Genomic DNA, 21359 nt, shown 5'->3' on the forward strand with positions numbered 1-21359 from the left:
AAATCCAAGCATTAAAATAGAAGCCTGAATCTTAACAAAATATAAGGCTGAACCCTAAAATTTATCTGAACCATATTTAGCATTGCACCAGTAATAAAAATAACAGATTAGGCAAAACTCACTTCTTTAATAATATTCTAAGGCTACAGTGTACAAATAGAGTTTGAAATTAAGTGAATTGACAACAACCTGGTTGCTTTTAGTGTGTTTAGGCATCCAGATCTGTTTATCTGTTTTGCTCCAAAATCCTAAATATAAATTAATTTGGAGACTCTCAATTTCCAAAGAACTCTTTTTCTAAGTCTGTGGAACGTGGCATTTAATATGTGATGCAAAGCAAGCAGCTGCCTTCTACTCACAAAATATAAAGTAAGCTGAGCACAACATTAAGAATTTGCTGATACTGTTCAAACGGTGCCAGATTACAAGTATTTTTACAAAATAATAAGTCTAAACCTCTAACTCAAATGTATTTTTCACATTCCCAAAGGGTTAATATTGTCTTGCTTCATTTCTTACATGTAAGTAATTTAGCTCTGAACAAAAGCAGCTCCCTGCTGGTTACCTTGGCTAAAGGAAACACAATGAACTGGTAAAAACCAGTTTTATCTCACTGCCGTTGCCTAGGGCTACAGACAAAATGAAGTAAAAAAATTCACATGCAGAGTATTAGGTGCTTATGAAAGATCCAGCAGCGCTGTTGCCTAGTGATTCAACGAGGAATCAGCATAGGCCAATGAGGTGTACGGGTGCTGAATAACATCCCCGATGACTGCTTTACATCTCCTGCAATTCTGTCATACACCCCCATGATTTCCCAGTGGTAAGAATCACTTTCAAGGGAACCTGTCAGAGAAAAAAACACACAAATTTAAACAAACACACACATCACATATAGCGAGATTACTATTTTTGCTTTTCCCTTTGGATGTTGATACTGCTCTAGATTACATGCCTATCAATATGTCCTTCATACCTATTACTACTTAATTATCACTACAGTTTTGATTAAAATACCTTAACAATTCAGACTAACTTTCTATTTTGAAGTTGCAGATACATGTTACTGAATTGCAAGGAATATGCTAAAGCAAAATTTATCTTTTTATGTTTCTCAAAAGAGCTACAGAATCAGTGTTTATATCAGAGCTTTGTCAGTAATGCATAAACATACTAGGGTTTTTTTAACATCCACTTTCCCAATTCTGGGGCATTTTTGTTGTTGTTTTGGTTTTATTTCAGTTTGTTTTGCAGTTACTGGTGCTCTGCTACACAGTAGATTTTCTGACATGAAAGCTGCCTCATTAGCAAGGACTATATATTGGTAAAGAAACTACTTCAAAGATAAAGCATCCTTTTCCTCAAAGAAGAAAAAGAAATCCCTCCCCATTAAGACTATGCATGTGCTCTACTTTAGTGACATTTTCCCTGTGTATTAATAAGTAATATTCATATTAACAGAGCACATAATACATATTTAGTTGAAGCAAGTGTACTGAAGGAGAGCAGAAGCATTTCATGAAAATCTTTTCATCTCCAAAATCTCTAATCCTAAAAGACATTCTTACTGTATAGAACGGTAAACAACATGAATAAAAATACGTATTTTTTTTAAGATCTCTCATTTTTTTCTTTGAGGTCAAGCTGTTGGTGCTTTATAATTTCTATCTGACTTCTGCCATTGATCCATTCATGATGCTTCAGAGGAAGGTGGAAGTATCTTCATGATGCATTTAGTCTTAGATGCAGTAGGAGCAAAAGTATGTCATGATTCCCACAGTAATTTGCTCAGGAAAAGAAGACCAAAACACGGGTAATAAAGCATGTATTTCCAAATACTTCTACGGCCTATTAAAAAGTCCTTGTCTTTGAAGAGCCTATTGTCCAAGAACATATTTCTGTTCACCCAGTAAAATGTAGTTGTTGTTTAACAGAGAATGACACACTGAATACATTTACTATTCATTTTCAAGATGAATTTGTCAGTGTGCGATAGTAAACACCTTAGAGGTGAAAAAGACTGTATTCTAAGATGGTGTGTCCCATTTTGTCCATAGGACATTAGAACCTCCTGCCATTAATGGCTTGTCTGAAATATATAACACTGAAATTATATCCTGCCCATGTAACTATGAACACTCTCATCAACCGTGTAAATTGTTTGTCTTTCTTAGAAACCCGCTAAATTGTTCATACTTTATTTCATGGCAATGAGCTCCTCAGGCAAAGTATGAACAATGTTTTCCCTGGCAAAGTCACCAAAAAGAGTCTCCTAAAACTATCAAGGAAGGGCTGTAGTGTTGCTGTTCACCTTGTATACTGTCAGCAATACCGTATTTGATTATTTTAACGAACCTTATAGCAGCATGCATGTCACGTTACTAATACTGTCATTAAAAACATTCAGAGGTACACCTTGAAATACAGTCTTGCTTTGTTTTTCAAGGAATTTGTAACTAAAGAAGTTAGGTAAGCACAGGTATACAATGTAAGCAACCCATAGAAATGCAGTTTATAAAGCTCGGGAGCATCAGTGCAAGCAATGTATAACCCCAGAATGGCCAGGTCTCACTTGACCAAATCTGGTGAATAGGAGTACAAGTTCTCACAAGGCTTTATGGAACACTGAGAAGGGGATTCCAGCATGGGAAGAGTAGTTTAGATCTCCCTGATCATGAGGGATACTACCCATGATCCTCTCACAGCTACTGGGGGAAAGATGGGCTCCATAAGAACCCAGAAAATGTAACTGCAAGACCTCCACAGAAAGCATCACAGAGTGGCTGAGATGCTGAAATAAATAGAAGATACAGAAGATCTGGAGGAAGAAATAGGAGCTAGAACTCAACAAGTAGTTTTATTTTTCATCCATTTCCATTAGTGCAAGTCTGTACATTGCAATCATTTCTGAAATAAATACTTTTTTCTGTCCCCAAATCCTGTTCAGTAATAACACTGAATGAGTCAGCTGTCAACACCAAGAACTCAGTTTTCAGGAAACTGGAAACCCTTGCACTGTTGTTCACTTAATAAGTTTAGGGATCCCCAGGAACTATAATCCTTTACTAAACAACAAAAGCTGAGAGGTAGGCTAGGGTGAAGGGTACAGTCTTGTGAGAGAAAAATAGAATTCTTTTATAAAATAAGTACAGTTAGGTCCAATACATAGATAGATACAGTAGTTGTGTAGCTAGCTGCTCAGGTTTTTACAGATGTTGTTTTGGTAGATGTCCTATACTTAAAACACTGGCCAGTGACTTTGTCTGCTTTGTATTTTAGGCATACACATGGAAATGGTAAAAAGACCAATTTTCTAAGTGAAAATTACTGAAGAAAGATCTTTTGCAATAGTTTTTCAGCAGTAATGAATGCCTGGCACATTTAGAAAGCCTATTAAAGGCACATATTTCTCACTCTACCACACCCAGCAGAAATTTCATGGCAATGAAGGAAATAGATTTTGAAATTACCATACTGCATTGCTAAGACAAGAGTAGATGACAATCACACTTTCCAAAATGGAGCTTGAGTTTCTTTCAGTTATTTTCTTTCAGAATTTTTATAGCCATTTAAAAATGCAATTGCCTTCAAATATGAAAATGAAACTATTGAAGTGAAAGGCAAAATCGTTGTCTCTAGATTCTCAGTAGGATGATGACAACATACAGAGCTAAGTGTGCCTCAGATGGTAATGGGAATTCAGAATTGCCCCTACCTTTAGTGGCACTTCCAAGGCTGTGGTTTGCTGCAGGGACTCCATTGTTCTTTTTACCAGTGCTGTAAGGTAAATTTGAAAACTTACAGCTTTATTTTCCATGATAGAATTGTTGTACAGAAAAACAAATAAATCACATGGCTTAAATTCTGTTATATAACACCCGTATTTCTACATTAAAAAATCATTAACCGTTTACCATTTTTTCAGGGGTTTGGGTTTTTCTTTAAGTTCTCTTTTATCTCTCCTGGAGGTTCAATTCCTTATTTTAAATAGAATTTTAGGGTGAAATTTTGGCAGTTACTTAGCTTATATAACCCATAAACAGAGAACTCCAGCACTACTGTATTTTATACAGAGGTACAGCATGTGTGAGTGCTGTATTTCTCAGCTTTCAAGTTCAGTACTCTCAACTGTGTGTTCGGTGACATTTTATACATTTTCATCTTCTCGTGCAGACGTAAAACTCAATCTGAAAAACCAAGCAAGGAAAAAAAGACTGGAAGTCTGAACTGTTGGAAATACCTTATTCATCAAAGTAAAAGATCAGAGCTAAATTTAAGAAAGTCTTTGCTGTGGGATAGCGGAGTGATCAAGAATCTAAACAATTAAACTTCAGTATGATTTATGCAACTTAACAACTCATCGCGTCATCACACTATGCTCACTATTACTGTGCAAATGCATCTGTAATTGTTCCAAATCAATCAGCTGGGATCAGATTTGTCATCCCTGGTCATGCCAATTAGTGTTTTGTGTGACAATGTTTGCTGCTGCAACAGAATATTGTTCTAATACAAATCAATGAGAGATTCAATAGATAAAGAGTTTTTAAAAAAGCAGTAACTTCCAGCTACTGAAAATGAAATAGGAATACCAGGGAGCCCCAGAACAGAAGTTATTGAGCAACCTCCATTGCTCTGACAGGATGTCACTATATGCCTCACCGAATTGAGAAGGATCAGAGTATGCAATATGTGGTGATATGCAATACTGCTAGACTGAAACTCACATGAGTACTTAGAAGCCTTTTTGGAAGTTATCCCTCGATGCACATTACATTGCTTTTGCAGCTCAGGGTAGATGCAAAAGAGCAACAAGAACTCTAAGAAGCTGCCTATGGTTGTTGCTCTGGCTGCCACTGAAACCTTTTCTAGTGATGCCATTAGAAATCTCTTCTAATGAAGAACAGTATGGAACATTCTGTGTCACATCTGTGACACTGTGGCTGGTTTGATAACAATGCTGAGGTTCTGCCTGAACAGAAGTGGAGTGCTCAGACTGCTGGCTCACTCAGACTTGCGTGCTAATGAGCTGTCATAAGATTTTCCATGAAGTTCAAATTATGCAGTAACTCAAAAGATCAATGCCTGAAATGCCAAAGCTGAGGAAACAGAGACATTTGTTGACACAACGTCTACACCTATATATTTGCTTCATGTTAGATCTGAGGTAGTTTACGGTCCTGTAAAAGACATAGTATTGTTTTTGGAGAGCAGAAGCAAATATTGCAACCACAGATTGTGAAAGGGGAAGTGCTGGCCTAAATAATTATCCATTTAAAATGAAGTCCAAGTCAACATGGCTGTTAATAGAGGAGTGTTGGTCTGCTTCCATCTTGAGAAGCCCACTCTGAACTTAAACAAGCTGCCAGCTCCAGGAGGTCAGCAATACAGCCAACGTCAGGGCATTCCAACCAGGCATCATGCCTTCAGAAGGCAAAGGATTGCCAGTCAGTCCCTGTGCAAGCATTTTTTCCAGGCTATGGATGCACAAGGCTTTTATGAGAACACAACATCTGGATTCTCTGCTTTTCATACAGAATTACTCAGATCTGTATGTTCCACCAAAGCACTTATGAAGGGCACACTTAACTGTGCAACTTAATGTTATTTGAGCTGTTAGACAGTGAAACAGCAATAGAGCATTAGGCAATGGGAGAATAGGTCTTTTTGACATACAGAGCTCCAACAGACAACAAAAGATGGAGCACAAGTCAGTGGCATCAATTCATGGGTTGAGATATGAGTGGTATGATAAAGGATGCTGGCTGCATATGCACTGAGTGAAACCAGTTTTCTTCTAGCTCTTTAGACCTCTGACTTTGACTAGGTCTCTCCTGTATAACTGTTAGCCCCAGAAGGGGGCTCATGGTGTCAGCGACGATTGCTCTGTTTGTTCACACAGTTTTTGCTTGAAGGCATCGGGCATGATCAGAATTCTGCGACATTCTTAACTGCTCTTAATTTTTAAAAGCACAAAGTGGCCACATCAGTGAACAAACCTAATGGTTCCTCATTCTCTTTGACTTCCCATCATGACCTCTCTATGGGTTTGTTCCATTTTCTTTCTTGTTTTTTTTCTGTGTCAGTTTGGCTCCCCGTTCTCTTTCTCATGTCACACTGACTTCTCCATCTATTCCCAGAGTTTAGTGGGTGGCATAGTGAAACCATTCATTTCAAGCAATCAGAAGGGTTTTTTTGCTGGCATTTCAGTCTTTTGAAATCATACCTTTGCAAGTATCCAAAACATTTGCCTACATCTACTTTACAGCAGAACTTGAATGAAATAATAAATACATAGGAACAGAAATGGCAGCTGGATTACCATTCCCATTTAGTAGTCTGCTAATACAGTAAACAGTGAAGAAGGAAGCATTAAAACTAAATGACAGTCTTTGCACAGAAATAAATAAGTAAACTAGCTGAATACATTTAGGCTGGAAACTTAAAGTCCTAGATTTTGGAGATATGAAATTCTGGAACAGTCCCCCAGTGGAGACGATCATTTATAAAAACTCCAGTGGAATGGTGGTAGGTAATTGCAGGAGAGGTCCCCTTTAGTCCTATGTATCTGATTCTCCTGCTACTCTCTCATATCTCCTTGAAAACTCCCCTCCTTTTCAAGACCCAAAACAAAAAACCCAAACATACACAACTGTATCTTCTTTATCTCATATACATCATAGAGTGTGGTCACTAACAAAAGTGACCACAATTTTTAAATACATCTATCTGCATCACTCTTAGCTTTTCTTTTTCTTTTCTAAGATTTAGATGGTGGCTTTTGGTATAATAATTATTTCTGTTCAGTCAAAAATCTAGTATATCTAGGGCATATAAATTATTCATTTTAAAATGTTTCTTTGCAGCCAGCCATATACTGCAATGGCATCTGTAAAATGCTGTTCTCCCAACCTTTGCAACTTACGTCTCAAAACCCTCAGTCAGCAATTACGAGATTTGTTGATTATACTCATCCTGGAATGCTTTGTAAGTGTTAAGAGTGTCATGCTAAAAGATTATGTATAAATGAAAACTGGTGACAGCAAACCAAAGAGGTCATAGAGGAACTGAAATTTTAACATATATTAGATTTTCTTGATACTGACCAGAATAAATATGCTTATTGAAAGTGTTGTGAATAGGAACAAAGAAAAGACACACTTGCCTGCTGTGGAACAAAAGCTTATTTGTCCTTATCGAACTGAAGACATTTTTCAAGTTCATTCACCTATGAAATTATGACTCCAGAAACATGTCAAAGCTGGCCAGACACATGGTCTATGGAACAGGGCTTTTTGCAAATTGAGAGCTATCTGGAGGCATCTTTAGTTTATGCACCAGTGTTTTTCAAGTTAGAAAAAGGCAGCTCAGGGGACAGAAAATGTCATTAACTTGTGATGACTAGTTCATTCTTTTGTTCTTCTGTTACTTGAGTCCACTTCTCATGTGCACTTTTCTATGCAGCTGCCTTGGTATCCATTGAGTGTGAAATTGTAGCAGAATAAAATAAAATTTCATGGAATTTGAACATGAGTCAAAAATCAGTATTGGAAGACTTAAAAAAATAACCTAAGATATGTTCTTTAGGTAGTAACAATCTAACTGATCTAAATATCAAAATAAATAGCCTTAGTTTATTCTGATTTTTTTCTTAGACTGGTCCTTTTGCTGTTCTTACGTTTAAAGTAGGTATTACTGCTGAAATACATTATACCTGGTTAAATATCAGACAAAATGTTTAAAACTGTATTATTTTACACATACTAAATATAAGAACAGATGCAGAAGTGAACTTCTTTAATTCTATTAATAATGCATTACTATAAATGAGTTCTAAAAAAATAAACCTTCAAAAATTGCCCTAATGCACTGTGATATTGAACTTACACTACTGGAATACACATATTTCTACAAAAATACATTATTGCAAGTACCAAGTTTCTTTCCTTTAATTAGTCTTCTCACTAATGGATGCAATTAAGAAAGCATAGTGACGAGGAACCATCCATAGTAAACACTACTGGCAAAGTTCACCTTTCAAGTCCACCAGGTACATACGGAGCACACATCAGAAGCCAGATTTTACAGTTATTAACTATGGATACCCCTATATGGCAAAAAAAAATTAATTACTCTGCATTTCTTCACCCCAAAGTGCATTCCCCCTTTTAGCAGTAATTTATTCGGAATAATTCAAGGGCAAAGAGGCATTTCAAACAGCATGGAGAGGTAGTCTCAGAAATAGTCTCCATAAAATGAAAAATTGGGTTCTGTAATTCCTGAATAGCCTTCCAGAGTCCATAGAGAGACTCTCAGTTTGATATGGGGACAGTTTGCCTACCTGATTACACACAGTTCAGAACTCAGAGATGCTGAGCTCTCTCAGATCCGAGAGCTTGGGTTTTGGCATTCCCAAAATATCATCTGCCTTTCTGCTTCCTGGGCTGCTGGAGAGCTCAGGATGTGAGGAAGCCAGGCAGGCAAGCTGGCTAGAAACCAGGCAGATTATTGATGGTAAAGCTGACAGTCTTCTGCCAAAACCAAACCAATTTCTGCCAAATGTTTTGATCTGATCTTTCCAGGCACACTCTAATGGAAAAGGACGATTTTTAGAAAGCTCTTTTGCTGTTTTGTTCCTGCCCTAAACAGAGAATTGAGGGAAATAATATGCCACATCTTTGTTGAAAATTACACAATTCAGAGTAGCATGTGCTTCACTGTATTTCAAACTGTGTCAAAGCTTGGACACTCAAAGCCTTGTTACAAATAAATGATGTTTTGCTTTGTCCATTCAGAATGAACCATATGCATACTATAAAACTGTGGGTGATGGCTTCTGTTTGAAGAACGTATTGTTCCAAAATACAGGTAACACCTAACTTAAGTTACATGCAGTACTCTGTGCAAAAGTAGGTATTAGGAAAAAAGAACACCTTATCGTTTGCCCCTTGTTTATGAAATCCAAAAGATTCAAAATTATTGGTTGGGCATACATTATTAGATGAACTACAAATTGGGATTCTGTATACTGAAAAGTACTGAAAATTCTTATTGTGGACTATGAAGTCCTAAACAGGATTAGAGAAAGCATCAGCATTCTGACTGCCTGGCAATGCTCAGCCTCCTCTCAGGAGAGTCTTAGAAGCAGACATTTTAATGTTGTAAAACTATACAAAAGAGACATTTCCATGGGGGAAATGCTGCTGCAAAGGCTTACATTCTGTGCTAAGACCTAATTGAAATAATGCAGTTTATGTTCTTCATTTATAAATCTTAGATTTATTGTAAGATTTCATATCAATTCTGCAAATCAGAAAACTGAGACACACACATTTGTTGTTGCTTTCCTGAAAAAGTAGATCAGAAGCATGACTGGAATCAGAATGCAAACATGCTGAATAGTAGGCCAGTGCTTCTTGGATCACAGTAAATGCAGAAGACTAACACAGCACTGAACAGTAGTCCATTAAAGCCATCAAACACTACTCTTTAGCTTTAAATCCACATCTTTCCCTTTACTGAGCTTTGTGACTGTACAACTGAGATTTCTCTCTGGATCATTAAGCTGCAGGCTGGAAACTGCAAGTCAGCATATTCTGTAGTTTCAAGTTTCTGAATGGACAAAAGCTGATTAGATATGTAAAGACAAAGCTAACAGCTAAAGAATATCAGCAAATAAATGTAAGAAGAGTAAGACCTTGAAAAAAAAAAAAGGGAGAAAGAACTTTGGTAAAGGGATGGAAACCATATTTTAACTTTCAAAGCCCTGAAGTGAATTAGAAGCACACACCCTACTGACACTCCTTCTTTGGTTTGAAACTCACATACCTAATTTGTTACCTCAGCAGCTCCTGAATTGGAAAAGGTTAGGAGAAAAGAGTCTTCCTATTTAGCTTCATTTGAAAGGAATCTAGGTCAACCACTCTCAGACTGCTCTGTGATGGGAACCAAAACTGCTCACACCAAGGACTGGGGACAATAGGGAGATCTGCTTCATTGCCATACTTCCAACTGGAAGTTATGTGCTGGTGCAGATACATGCTTCCTCTACCTATTCAGATCAAGCAGAAGCCTCATTAATGACACTGAAGGAAGTCACTTTGAAGACAACTTGGATTAGTTCTTTCATTAGTAGCAGATCTATTTGCATAACACAATCACAGAATGGTAGAGGCTTGGAAGGGACCTCTGAAAGGTTCCAGTCTTCATCTGGTCCAACCCTCCTGCTCAAGCAGTTGCTCAGGACTGTGTCCAGATGGTTTTTGCTTATCTCCAAGGATGGAGACTCCACAGCCTCTCTGGGCATCCTGTGCACTGCTCAATCACACTCATTGTAAAAAAATGTTTCCTGATGTTCAGAGGGAACCACCTGTATTTCAGTTTGCATCCATTGCCTCTGGTCCTGTCACTGGGCACCACTGGGAAGAGCCTGGCTCCATCTTCTATGTCCCCTCCATTAAGGTATATATATATACATTAATAAGATCCCTCTGAGCCTTCCCTTCTGCAGGCTGAACAGTGCCAGCTCTCTCAGCCTTTCTTTATGGGAGACATGCTCAGTCCTTCCATCATCTTTGTGGCCCTTCACTGGACCTTTTCCAGCCCATGTCTCTCTTGTACTGGGGAGGCCAGAACTGAATGCAGCACTCAAGGTGTGGCCTCACCAGTGATGAATAAAGTGGAAGAAACTGAATGACTGAAGAAATGAAAAAGGAAAATAATGTCTTAAGTTGGTCTTTATTGCTAAGGGAAGGACATTCTATCACTCTTCTGTTCTGAGGTAAATAAGTACATCTGAAAGTTACCGTAATGCAGAATTTTCTTTTTTGATTTGCCTCTTAGGACAAAGTACAGACAAACCTAAAAATCAGTCTTGAAACAGCAGAATGAAACAAATTTATGCCATGAACACTCATGCTTGGCAGCCTGTATTAAGTGAAATGACAATTTCCAAGGTACCTCAGACCTCTAGACTGCCCAAGTCCATTTCCCAAAGGTCACCCTAGCAACTTCAATTACACGGTGATAGCTTTGAAGCAGAACAAGAAATTTCCAGGTACATTTGTTCAGCACACTGCAGGTAGATGTGGAGATATGCAAACTAGGTACACTGTAGTGTGTAGATCAGACATCTCAAGTATTTGAACTGGACTCTTTTCATGTTTCCAGAAAAAAGCCTCTAGTCATCATGTTTTTACAGTGGGATTATTTATTACTACTATTCATATAACAGCTAGAGGGTTTTTTCCATTATACTGGAAAAGTATTAATTTTGCTGAATTTATTAAAAATTATGCTAGCAATGGAGATCAGAATTTGACCCAATGAGGACAGAATCTGTGATTTTTTTATATGTATAAGCAACCATGAATAATTCTTATCTTTTGGGTATAATATTAGCTCTATACTTATAGAATCATAAAATAGTTAGGGTTGGAAAGGACCTTAAGATCATCTAGTTCCAATCCCCCTGCCATGGGCAGGGACACCTCACGCTAAACCATCTCACCCAAGGCTTCGTCCAACCTGGCCTTGAACATTGCCAGGGATGGAGCATTCACAACCTCCCTGGGCAACCCATTCCAGTGCCTCACCACCCTAACAGGAAAGAATTTCCTCCTTATATCCAATCTAGACTTCCCCTGTTTAAGTCTTAACCCCTTACCCCTTGTCCTGTCACTACAGTCCCTAATAATGAAGAGTCCCTCTCCAGCATCCCTATAGGCCCCCTTCAGATACTGGAAGGCTGCTATGAGGTCTCCATGCAGCCTTCTCTTCTCCAGGCTGAACAGCCCCAACTTTCTCAGCCTGTCTTCATACAGGAGGTGCTCCAGTCCCCTGATCATCCTCGTGGCCCTTCTCTGGACTTGTTCCAACAGTTCCATGTCCTTTTCATGTTGAGGACACCAGAACTGCACACAATACTCCAGGTGAGGTCTCACAAGAGCAGAGTAGAGGGGAAATTAATGCAAATTGATGTAAAATAAGATATTAAAAACACTTCTATGCCATCTTACAGATCTCATTCAGCACACTGCTTTCTAACTCTGAAACTATGGCATTTTAAGACATCGTCTCTTTCTGGGTAGATACTGCAATCTCTCATAAATTGTACGGCGTTCTTGTAATTAAAACCAGATTTGAACTCCTGCATTTAGAGGTCAAATGTTATTATATTAGCCTAATTCATTGCAAATGCCCCTAATACATTGAACTTGAATATTTTCCAGGTTCTCTGTTTTGATCAGGTGAAGTTCTTATTATGAAGTAATACAAGAGGAATCAGCGATGAAATGAGACTAATATGGCAAATTGTACTGTTTAAATGAACACAACACAAGAAGGTGAAATTATTTTTTTCTTAGATGCTTAGGTTATAATGGAAGATATTTCTTGTATTGGATCATTTTAAGTATTTGTGACATTATGCTAACTGTTTTAGCTAAAGGTATTCTTGAGCTTCAAACTAGACCAAAGCTTGCAAATAAACGTTTGGTGCCTACAGGAGTAAATCTACTACTTACTTGAGAAGAGATTCAATAGCCTCCTGTGTGCCCCTGTTTTCTACCTAAATTTGTACCAGATGATGAGACACCCTCTGGCTTAGGGAATAATGTCTGGAAATAAGCCAGGTGAGAGGATAAAAATGTACACAGGAACTTTTACTAACCCTTGACCTTGAAAAATCCATCATAAAGTTTTCTAAATATAAAAAAAGCAGTAAACTTAGAAATTACAGAACATTATATTCCTCCATTAAGAATTTCATATTTTTTTATGTAATGGGCCCCAATCATAAGTATTCATATGCTTTCCAAGCCATTCTTTTTGAGCTGGTTTATTTCTTTATACCCCTTCTAAACCCTGGCTAAAGCATTATTATTTAGCTTTACAGGATTCATAGATTGGATGAGGGAGTCTTGATAAGAAAAGTAAACACAAGTAAGCATGTTGATGAACTCCAGATGAGGAGCGTATCACATTTTATCTGCATAAGAGCCAGTGGTGGAAGACATCCAGAAAAATCAGCTCAGTATACATTTCCTTAATCATAAGAATCAACGTGCTGCTTCTTGTTATATTAATTCTTTTATCCTCTGAGAAATCACAGGTTATAGGGAGATAAAAAGGTGGTGGGGGAGAAAGAGAGATTGTATTTACCTGAAAATTCCTGGATTTGAGAATCTTCTACTTCAAACAACAACTCGTCATGAATCTGGGCAATTAACCTGAAACATTTTAGAGACTTTAGATAATGTAGGCAAGAAATTTCTAACAGTGTTTCCTATCCATATCATGAACTAATTGCCATATGCACAACTGGTATCTTAAAGTGGGGATAAATGTCCTAAGGAAATGAAAAATTCATTAATGGATTTAGAAGGATTGTCACTCCATACATTCAGAAAACATAAAGGTCGTAACCCCAAACTCTGCTTGCTAGCTTATAAATGTCATTCAGGGAACTGATGTGATAAGTTATTACTTAAAACCAACGTAATTTGCAGGAAAATGTGAGCAATTATAGAGACAGGCTATGTTTTGTTAATATAGCTTGTTTTTTCAAGTTGAGCTTAAAATGCGGTTGGAAAAGGGTGGTTTTACTAATGCAAATTAGGTCAATAGTAAGAGCACTTGGCTCACTGGTATGAAAATATTAACTCCTAGCTGGCCAGTGACTTGAGTCTTTTTCAGAAAATTAGCTTTTCACTTAAGTGCAAAGTAGGTGCCCTCATGGTGACAAACAAGCGGGTTGAAGAGCGAAAATGTAGGAACACATACACAACAAGATTGCCTCTGCTGTCAGGACAGATGCCTTCATAAGGGCAGAGTGTATAGCTGAAAGCATTAACATCTTGAAAGCCATGCAACTACATGGACCTGAGCTCTTCAGCTAGGGCTGTTTTGTAATGAATTTATACTGCTTATTTGTTTTCACTTTGTCTGTATTAGATCTGTATCATAGGTCTCTTGCATACAGACTCTGACTTAACTGTTCAGTGCTTACAGGAAGAGCACCCTAAATCGTTGGTTTGGGTGCAAAAGTACTTTCACAATAGAAATAATAAATATATTTGATTGAATCAAGTCCACAGCAGAATAGATACAATCTAGCACATATAATCCCTAAATTCTCAGGAAGGAAAAGTACTGCATATACGATTAGACTGTATTCCTACTAGGTATATTTTAGTACATCTTTAATTATTGTTGGGAGTCTAAGTCATGAAACTGTACCACCTATTTCCAAATTGCTTTGTAATTTGTATATAACATTTAAATTAAATGCCCTTCGTCGACTTTTCATATTACCCAGTAGTGATTCAAGTAAATAATGCTTTACAAATGGCTGAAACATCAATATGGTTATTGCTTAGAACTTTTCACAGCTTTCAGGAAAATATCCTAAGATAGTTTCACACTGCCTTAAATTACAATGTGACATTGACTAACAGTGTGGTGAGCTCTAATAATAGATCTTAAATTATTAGTCACTTACAACACAGTCAGAAGCAGAGTGAAACAGATTAACATATTTTTAATAGGAAATTGGGACACAGGATACAAAAAGAAATAGATTAAAAGACCATGATCATCTTTAGCAAGAGAATACAGTTACATGACAAGAAAAATTTCCAATGCAAGTAAATTAATTAAAGCAAGAGATTTCTTATAATCATTCAAGGGACATGTAAAAAGATATAAATCAGAAATAACTGTGAACATTAAATATTAATATACTGTGAATCAATTGAATAAGTGAAAATAATTACATTGATTAAACCAGTGCAATAGAAATGTGACTGGTTATTATTTTTACCAGAGTAGTGTCTCATGACTTCAGTTAGGATTAGAGCACCATATATTCTGAATATTTGGTAAGAAGAACATACAATATACCTTAAACATTTTATCATGAATTCATCAGAATTTAGGAATGGAGAAAAAAGAACTGGATTTTCAAAGCCACCCAGCACTGGATCATCTGATCACTTCATCTGCACGCTAAAAGTAAAACTGAGCTCAGGAGGAGTAGGGCTGGACCAGAGATTGGTGCTACATTATGTAAGCAGAAGCAATGTGAACTGATCTCAAAATTGTGTCTGGACAGCACAATAGACGTGACACAACTCTACATGCTCCAGTTCATCTACTGAAAGCACCACAGCTCTTTTAGCTTGGTTCTCTGTCTGGGCTAAAGGATCCTGTTTCTCAATGCTTGTCACCCTGAATAGGACAGCCTAGCAGCTCGGGTGTTTTGCCAGTGAACTGAAGAACTGCACAGAGCTGCAGAATTACAGCTACCCCATCTTAAACATCTAGTGATTAATTCGAAGTTCAGAACAACATTCTGTCTCCTAAAATACAGAACTAGAAGTTAGCATTGCTGGTTCTCTGTGTAAGTCTGCTAAGCAATATATATTCAATTGGAAAATAGGGATAAGATTTATCTCAGAGATATGAGATCTAAGAAATAAGTATTCCTAATACACTTCTGTTTTGGAAAGATATTACATAAGTTTTAATTAGTGCTAAACATGACTTCCTAGCTTGATGCCAATAAGTGGAATAGCAGACACTGTTTCCTCCTTAATGTTCATCAGACAAGTTAGATTTTTTTCATCTCTTATCTCTTTTTCTTATTCATCTCACATCAACTTAATCCATTCTACTCCTGCAGATTTACAGTACAAGGCCACCTGTATTTTTTCAGGGTTATTAAAGTAATAATTCTTGCATGCATTATGCTGCCGCACAGAAGGAAGCATTCAATCTGATATCAAGGCAGATAAAACAAAGAATCAAAGCAATTTATACATTCAAATTTCATAGCTTTCCCCATTCCAGTGCATGCACTCACCCACCCATTGCACACCTTGAGTGAAAGAACTTTGAAAGAAACCCTGTACTTTCTCTTAACAGCTTAATTGAATCAGCTTCACTTTGAAGGAATATTGAAACAGCAAGCTTCTCTCATTATCTCTTGCTAAAACGTATGGTAAACTAGATTAGAAATTGCAAACCAGGCAGAAACCAGTATCTTCTTTGTTCTACAGATAACAAAAATGCCTTTGATTTACAAGCTAATATTTTATTAACTATTTTTTGATTGCCTGCAAGTTACGCATCATTTTTGATGAGTACACAAGTGATTTCTTTCGCTGAGAAACATGACCTGTGCCTGAGTATGGCTGCAGTGTGGAACAGAGACACTGCTATAGCCTGCACCTTCAAATGGAGTATTTCTGAGATTGCCACCTTGAACATGGCTTTTGACAACAGTTCAGTGTGTCCAGCACACAATATCCTTCTTAAACCATTGTGCTGCACTAAACAATTGTAAAGAATTTTTTATTCTCTTCCACGCTACATTCATCATTCTTCCAATTTCCTGTGAATCAACGCAAAGGCTAAAACTTCTCAGGCCTTCAACGGATCCACCCAGTTATATATTACTGACTTACATATGCAAAAACAAACTAAACTATCATCAAGATATTTTTTTCTCAAAGTATTGTACTTATGGGCCTATATTGCCTCCTTATGTATACTATTTCCTAGCACCAGGCTTTGTTACTGTAAAGCAATATATTCCAGATCTGGACCTCTCTATTCTAATGTACAGAATTACAAGTTTTCCCATGACTACTGCAAATGCATTGCTGAGAAATAAGTACTCTATTGAACTGACTTCCACAAAACAGCTATTACCTTACTGGTGAGCAACTGCATTTCTTTACCATTAAAGGAAACATTTTGTTTAAACTGCAAACAAGAATGCTGTGGCATGACATGATGCAGACTCTATTGTAGGACTATCCCTACAACAGAGGGATAGAAGAGGCCAGTAAAAGATAGGAGGAAAAAGAAAAACAAAACCAAGATTGCCATTGTAGTGTTTCTCAGAAGCTATTTTTTTTAACAGCGGTGTGCAGTGTTTCAGGACATTAAAATGTGCCAAGAGATGCTCAAACTAATTAAATTCATGCTCCTTCTGTAGTCAAGGGACCAAGCTAGGCTCTGACTTAGATGTTCTGAATGGATAATCTGGAAAACCCCAGCTCTCTGCATTGACATTGCTGGGGTACCATCTCCTAAACCAGCCACCTATATTGGATACATGCAGGTAGACAGAGGTAGCTTCTGTACATTTTTGTGATACAAAAAAATTGTCTGTTTTAGAACTTAGACTCTTCCCCACAACCAGAGCAAGGTGAAAATCTACAGACAGACAGACTCTCCTACTATGTAACCTTACACCTTCTTCCTGAAGCATCTGCTATTGGCCACACTCAGCGGTAATGGAGCAGATGGATGTTGGATCTGACTCTTCTTAGAAATCTCCATATTGCCTACACTAAAATGGTATTATTTTTTTTCTGATTCTACTAATACTACTTGTTAATTAATTTTGTCAGTTTCCCCACAGAAGCACATAGATTCCAGTGGAAAGAATGACTATTAAGTTGTCATGTAACTAAGGAACAAGGTTACAATAATTCTGTAGTAACTTTGTAGATTTTCAGGGTCTTTTTGAAGCTGTATCTATAACGATTTCTAATGCAGTGGTACGAAAGCTATAGCATAAGATATAACACGCTTGCATAGATGTTACCTGCATTAACTTGAAGCTACACCTTTCAGTGTTTCCATAATAAAGACCCAGATATTTTGACTTTTTAACATGTTAACAATAAAAATTCAGCTAACTTGTGAAATCTGTTTTCTCAGCAGCTGCATCATGAAGAGCAGGAATCTGAACAGATGGTTAATTAAAGAGAACAGAATTTCTGCATGTACCCAAATTGTCTTAAAACATGCCAGTCTAAAAGGTGATCCACAAAAGGCTTTTCTAAATAAAATATATTTATTTGGTTTGAATGACCCATAAAAAGGAACACTGTAAAACCTGCTACATCATGCATGTCCATTTGGCTGTGATATTTAAGCATATTAAACATATTTAGCTCTTTCTATAAAGAATAAATCATGTTGACTTGTTCTGGCTCACTGTGCATGAAGTGTTCAGGTAACAGCTCACCATCTTGTGGATACATGCAAAATACTGCTTGAATGCTCAAGGAAAGTCATGATTTGGCTAAGTCACAGCACACCTAGAAATGCAATGTTATCTGGTCACTTTGGGAAGCAGAGAGCTACATACTGGAATGAGACAGCAGCTATGGAGAGCTCATACTTATTTCTGACATACCAATATGCTCTAGGATATTTCCTTCTGCTACCGAAACAAAAGCATATGTCTTTGAAACAAAAATTTTATTCATCTCTCAAGTAGAATCCAAAGTTTTTATCTTTTCCTTGTAATTCTATTTCTCCAGTATTAGGCTAAGGAGAAAAGCTGACTAGAGTTAATCCTTTAGAGAAAATCTGCAACCATATATTGGGAATTGTGGATACAGTTCCAGAGCGATAAGCATTTACTTGAAAATCCTGGATAACTGCTATAGAGGAAACGTAAGTAAAACCAATTATTTAATTCTTGAAGAAACAAGAGACATAAGATTTATGCCCAGAATTAAAGAAAATCATTATACAGTAGCAGCACTAAGCATTACTGATTGTGTTTGGTTGAAGCTACGACTTAATTAAGAAGTTGGTTTTATTAGTATGCCCTTTTATATGAATCTCAGAGATGATAAACAATAAAGTACTAATGTTTGAATCCCTACACACCTTACAAAAATGCCTCTCGGTTCTAGCATCAAAAACTGAAGCCACTTCCAACAAATGAATCATTTGTGATTTATCACATGAATTGTATGTGAACAATTCCAGGTCACATAACACAATGCCTGTTCCTGGGATGATCAGGCTGTTTCTAATTTAGCTATCTGTACAAGCGAGCTGCATTTACAGTTCACCAACTCAGAAAATCATTGGGTTGATAAAAGTGTTTGTTCCCTGAGGAAGACATATAAAACTTCCAATATCCACTGCTATTGAAAAGCACCTGGGACCAAGAAAATAAGATCCTGCCTTTTCCTTTTATTTGCTGGTGGCTCCTCCTTTTCAGATCATTCATTTATATCTGCCCTGTTGCTGAACCCGTCTCTTTAACTAGGCTCCGGACATGCTGGGAAGTATAGCTGTGTGCTTGTGGCACAGGTCCAGTGCTGAAGGAACAATAAATTGGTGAGAAAGCAGAATTGCTGGATTCACACCAAATTACTCAATAGCTCTGCAGACTTGTTAAATTTAATTTGCATGTTATTGGGATATTAACATCTTTAATGACTTTTTGAGAAGCCTATGTAGCACCAGTCAGACTTTGGGTAACATCAGTGCATCTTCAGCTTACAAAGTGATATTTTTTACAGGAATTTCCTCAGGCAACAATTCTTTCACAATCTGCAAGCATCCTTTTCTCTTACCAAGTTTCTATGCATCTGTCACTGCAATGATGTTTTAAACACTGAAAATAACTACAACTGTCCACCTGAGTACACTAAGTACCTTTCCACTCTTGTCAATTCCATAAATCTTTCTTTCAGTTGCTACTGTATGCCTTGATCTTACTTCAGAAGTTTCTTTGCTATCATCTGTCTGCAGGAAACATAATGTGGGGGTTCTGAGAGTTGCATCAGACAGGTAAAAGCTGGCACTTGAATAATTTATGCCAGCAGCACATTTTCAGTAAGCAACCTGGCCATCAGCAGCAGAACAGCATCTTAATGAAAAGACCTAGGTAAAGTGGAAGATGTCTGAAGAAATCATTTTGATTACTCATTAGTGCTGCACAAAATGCAAGATGTTAACACTGATGCCAACAGATAGCCCACACTAATATCAGTTCCTTATCATATGTATTGCTTAATGCAAATTATTTGCAAGTAAATGATTGACTTTTCATTGTCAACACCGTAAGTTGCTAGGCTGGCATTTGAATTAAAAGATGAAGAAACACGAAGAGAAAAATGAGACTGCTATTTGATGGAACAGCCATTGATCAGTCATAGTAGAATATGCTACTTTGCCAAGAGGGCCTCTGTGATCAAATATCATGAAAATGCAACTTGATTTCCTTCCCCTGACTTCCAAATGCAATATCAGAGGCACAAACCACACCAGAACAATCTACTGATGACTACTCGTACAAAAACAAAGCTTCATACCGTTGGCTCAGAGCTTGCTCACAGCTGAACAGCTTACAGTGAATGAAAACTGAATGCCGTGCTGTCAGTGGAGAAGACTGCAAACATACCTGCAAGCTAACTTTATAAGTTGTAAGGCTTTATGTAGAATTTACTTTATTATTTTCATTTAATTCCAAGGTAAGGAAGACAGAATGCTAAGTGTTAGCCACTGCTTGGCCACACCTAATAGGATACTGTCTCCTACTATATGGTTCATAATAACTTCTAAAGTATATATAAAAGATATTTCTCTTCGATATGCTGTTCAAAGTGAAAACCCTGTTTCCAAAATTAGAAATTTTAATGGGAAAAAAAAAAACCAAACCTACAAGGGGGTGAAGACAGAAGAAAAGATAGTAATGTGCTATCTTTGGAATTAATATGATCTGATGTGATGATAATAGGAGATTGATTACATTTCTCATTTTGGAAGAGCTACCGTGCGTTCCTACAGTTACAACAACAGCAGCAATTATGCATTCACTTCCTTTTAGCAATATTTTTCAAAGCACTTCACAAAGGATGTTAGGATCATTACCCTGGCTTGACTGAAAAGAAAATCAAGAAACAGAACACTGGAAAAATATCTGACTGAATGTCACCTGGCACACAATTGGAAGCACAGACTTCCAAGTTTCAGTCTTTTGGCAAGACCACAGTGGTGCTTTAAAATGCCACTGTCCAACCAGGTGAGCGTTTGCAGAATTTATAAAGGCATTGACTGTGCTTTCCTGTCAAGTCTGGCTTGCAAGTACCTACTAAATATTACAGCAAGGAGCCATTAGTAACTATTAAAAGGCTGTCCTTTAGCAGAGCTATCCAGTTGTTAATGGCTGGCAGGATTTCAAAATTCCAGATTAAAACAGTCTGTCTCTTTTAGATGCCCTTGCAGTCTTGGTCTTTCCCAGGTGTGACATTCATAATAGGAATAAAAAGGACAGGCAGTGATACTTTTCTGATATCTGGTGTAGCCAGTCCCCTATGCTTTCACAACACAAGAAAATTCACCATGTAAAACTTCAATACTTCTCCATGTCAGTGCCTCCTTAGCCATTTGGTGACACTATACCTTTAAAGGAAATAGTTTTGAGAAAGAAAAACCCAAGTAAAATTTTCTGTTGAGAGTAGAAAAAAAATTCAAAGCCTTTATCAGATGCAGCATTACTCATAAAAAACTTTGGCTTTCTCAGAATTACTACAAAC

The 21359-nt window shown here is 37.3% G+C and overlaps 1 protein-coding gene across 5 annotated transcripts in view; it reads right to left on the bottom strand.

Annotated features, from left to right (window-relative positions):
• Positions 1–430: 430 nt before the first annotated feature.
• The window catches only part of POLN (DNA polymerase nu), a 93928-nt gene continuing 72999 nt past the window's right edge, over positions 431–21359 (bottom strand). For 3 of the 5 annotated variants that reach the window (XM_057432297.1, XM_057432296.1, XM_057432293.1), the window contains 2 exons: positions 13162–13229; positions 431–846 (listed from right to left, as the gene is read on the bottom strand). In XM_057432297.1, the coding sequence (XP_057288280.1) occupies positions 713–846; positions 13162–13229 (202 nt within the window). In that variant the 3' untranslated portion in view covers positions 431–712. Of the gene's footprint in view, positions 847–3715; positions 3778–13161; positions 13230–21359 lie in introns of all 5 variants that reach the window. The other 2 variants (XM_057432299.1, XM_057432294.1) reach the window with 1 other exon arrangement.

The sequence above is a fragment of the Pezoporus wallicus genome, unplaced genomic scaffold (genome assembly GCF_028554395.1).
Source record: "Pezoporus wallicus isolate ANWC-B61680 ecotype Strahan unplaced genomic scaffold, APGP_CSIRO_Pwel_v1 contig_8490, whole genome shotgun sequence".
NCBI lineage: Eukaryota > Metazoa > Chordata > Aves > Psittaciformes > Psittacidae > Pezoporus > Pezoporus wallicus.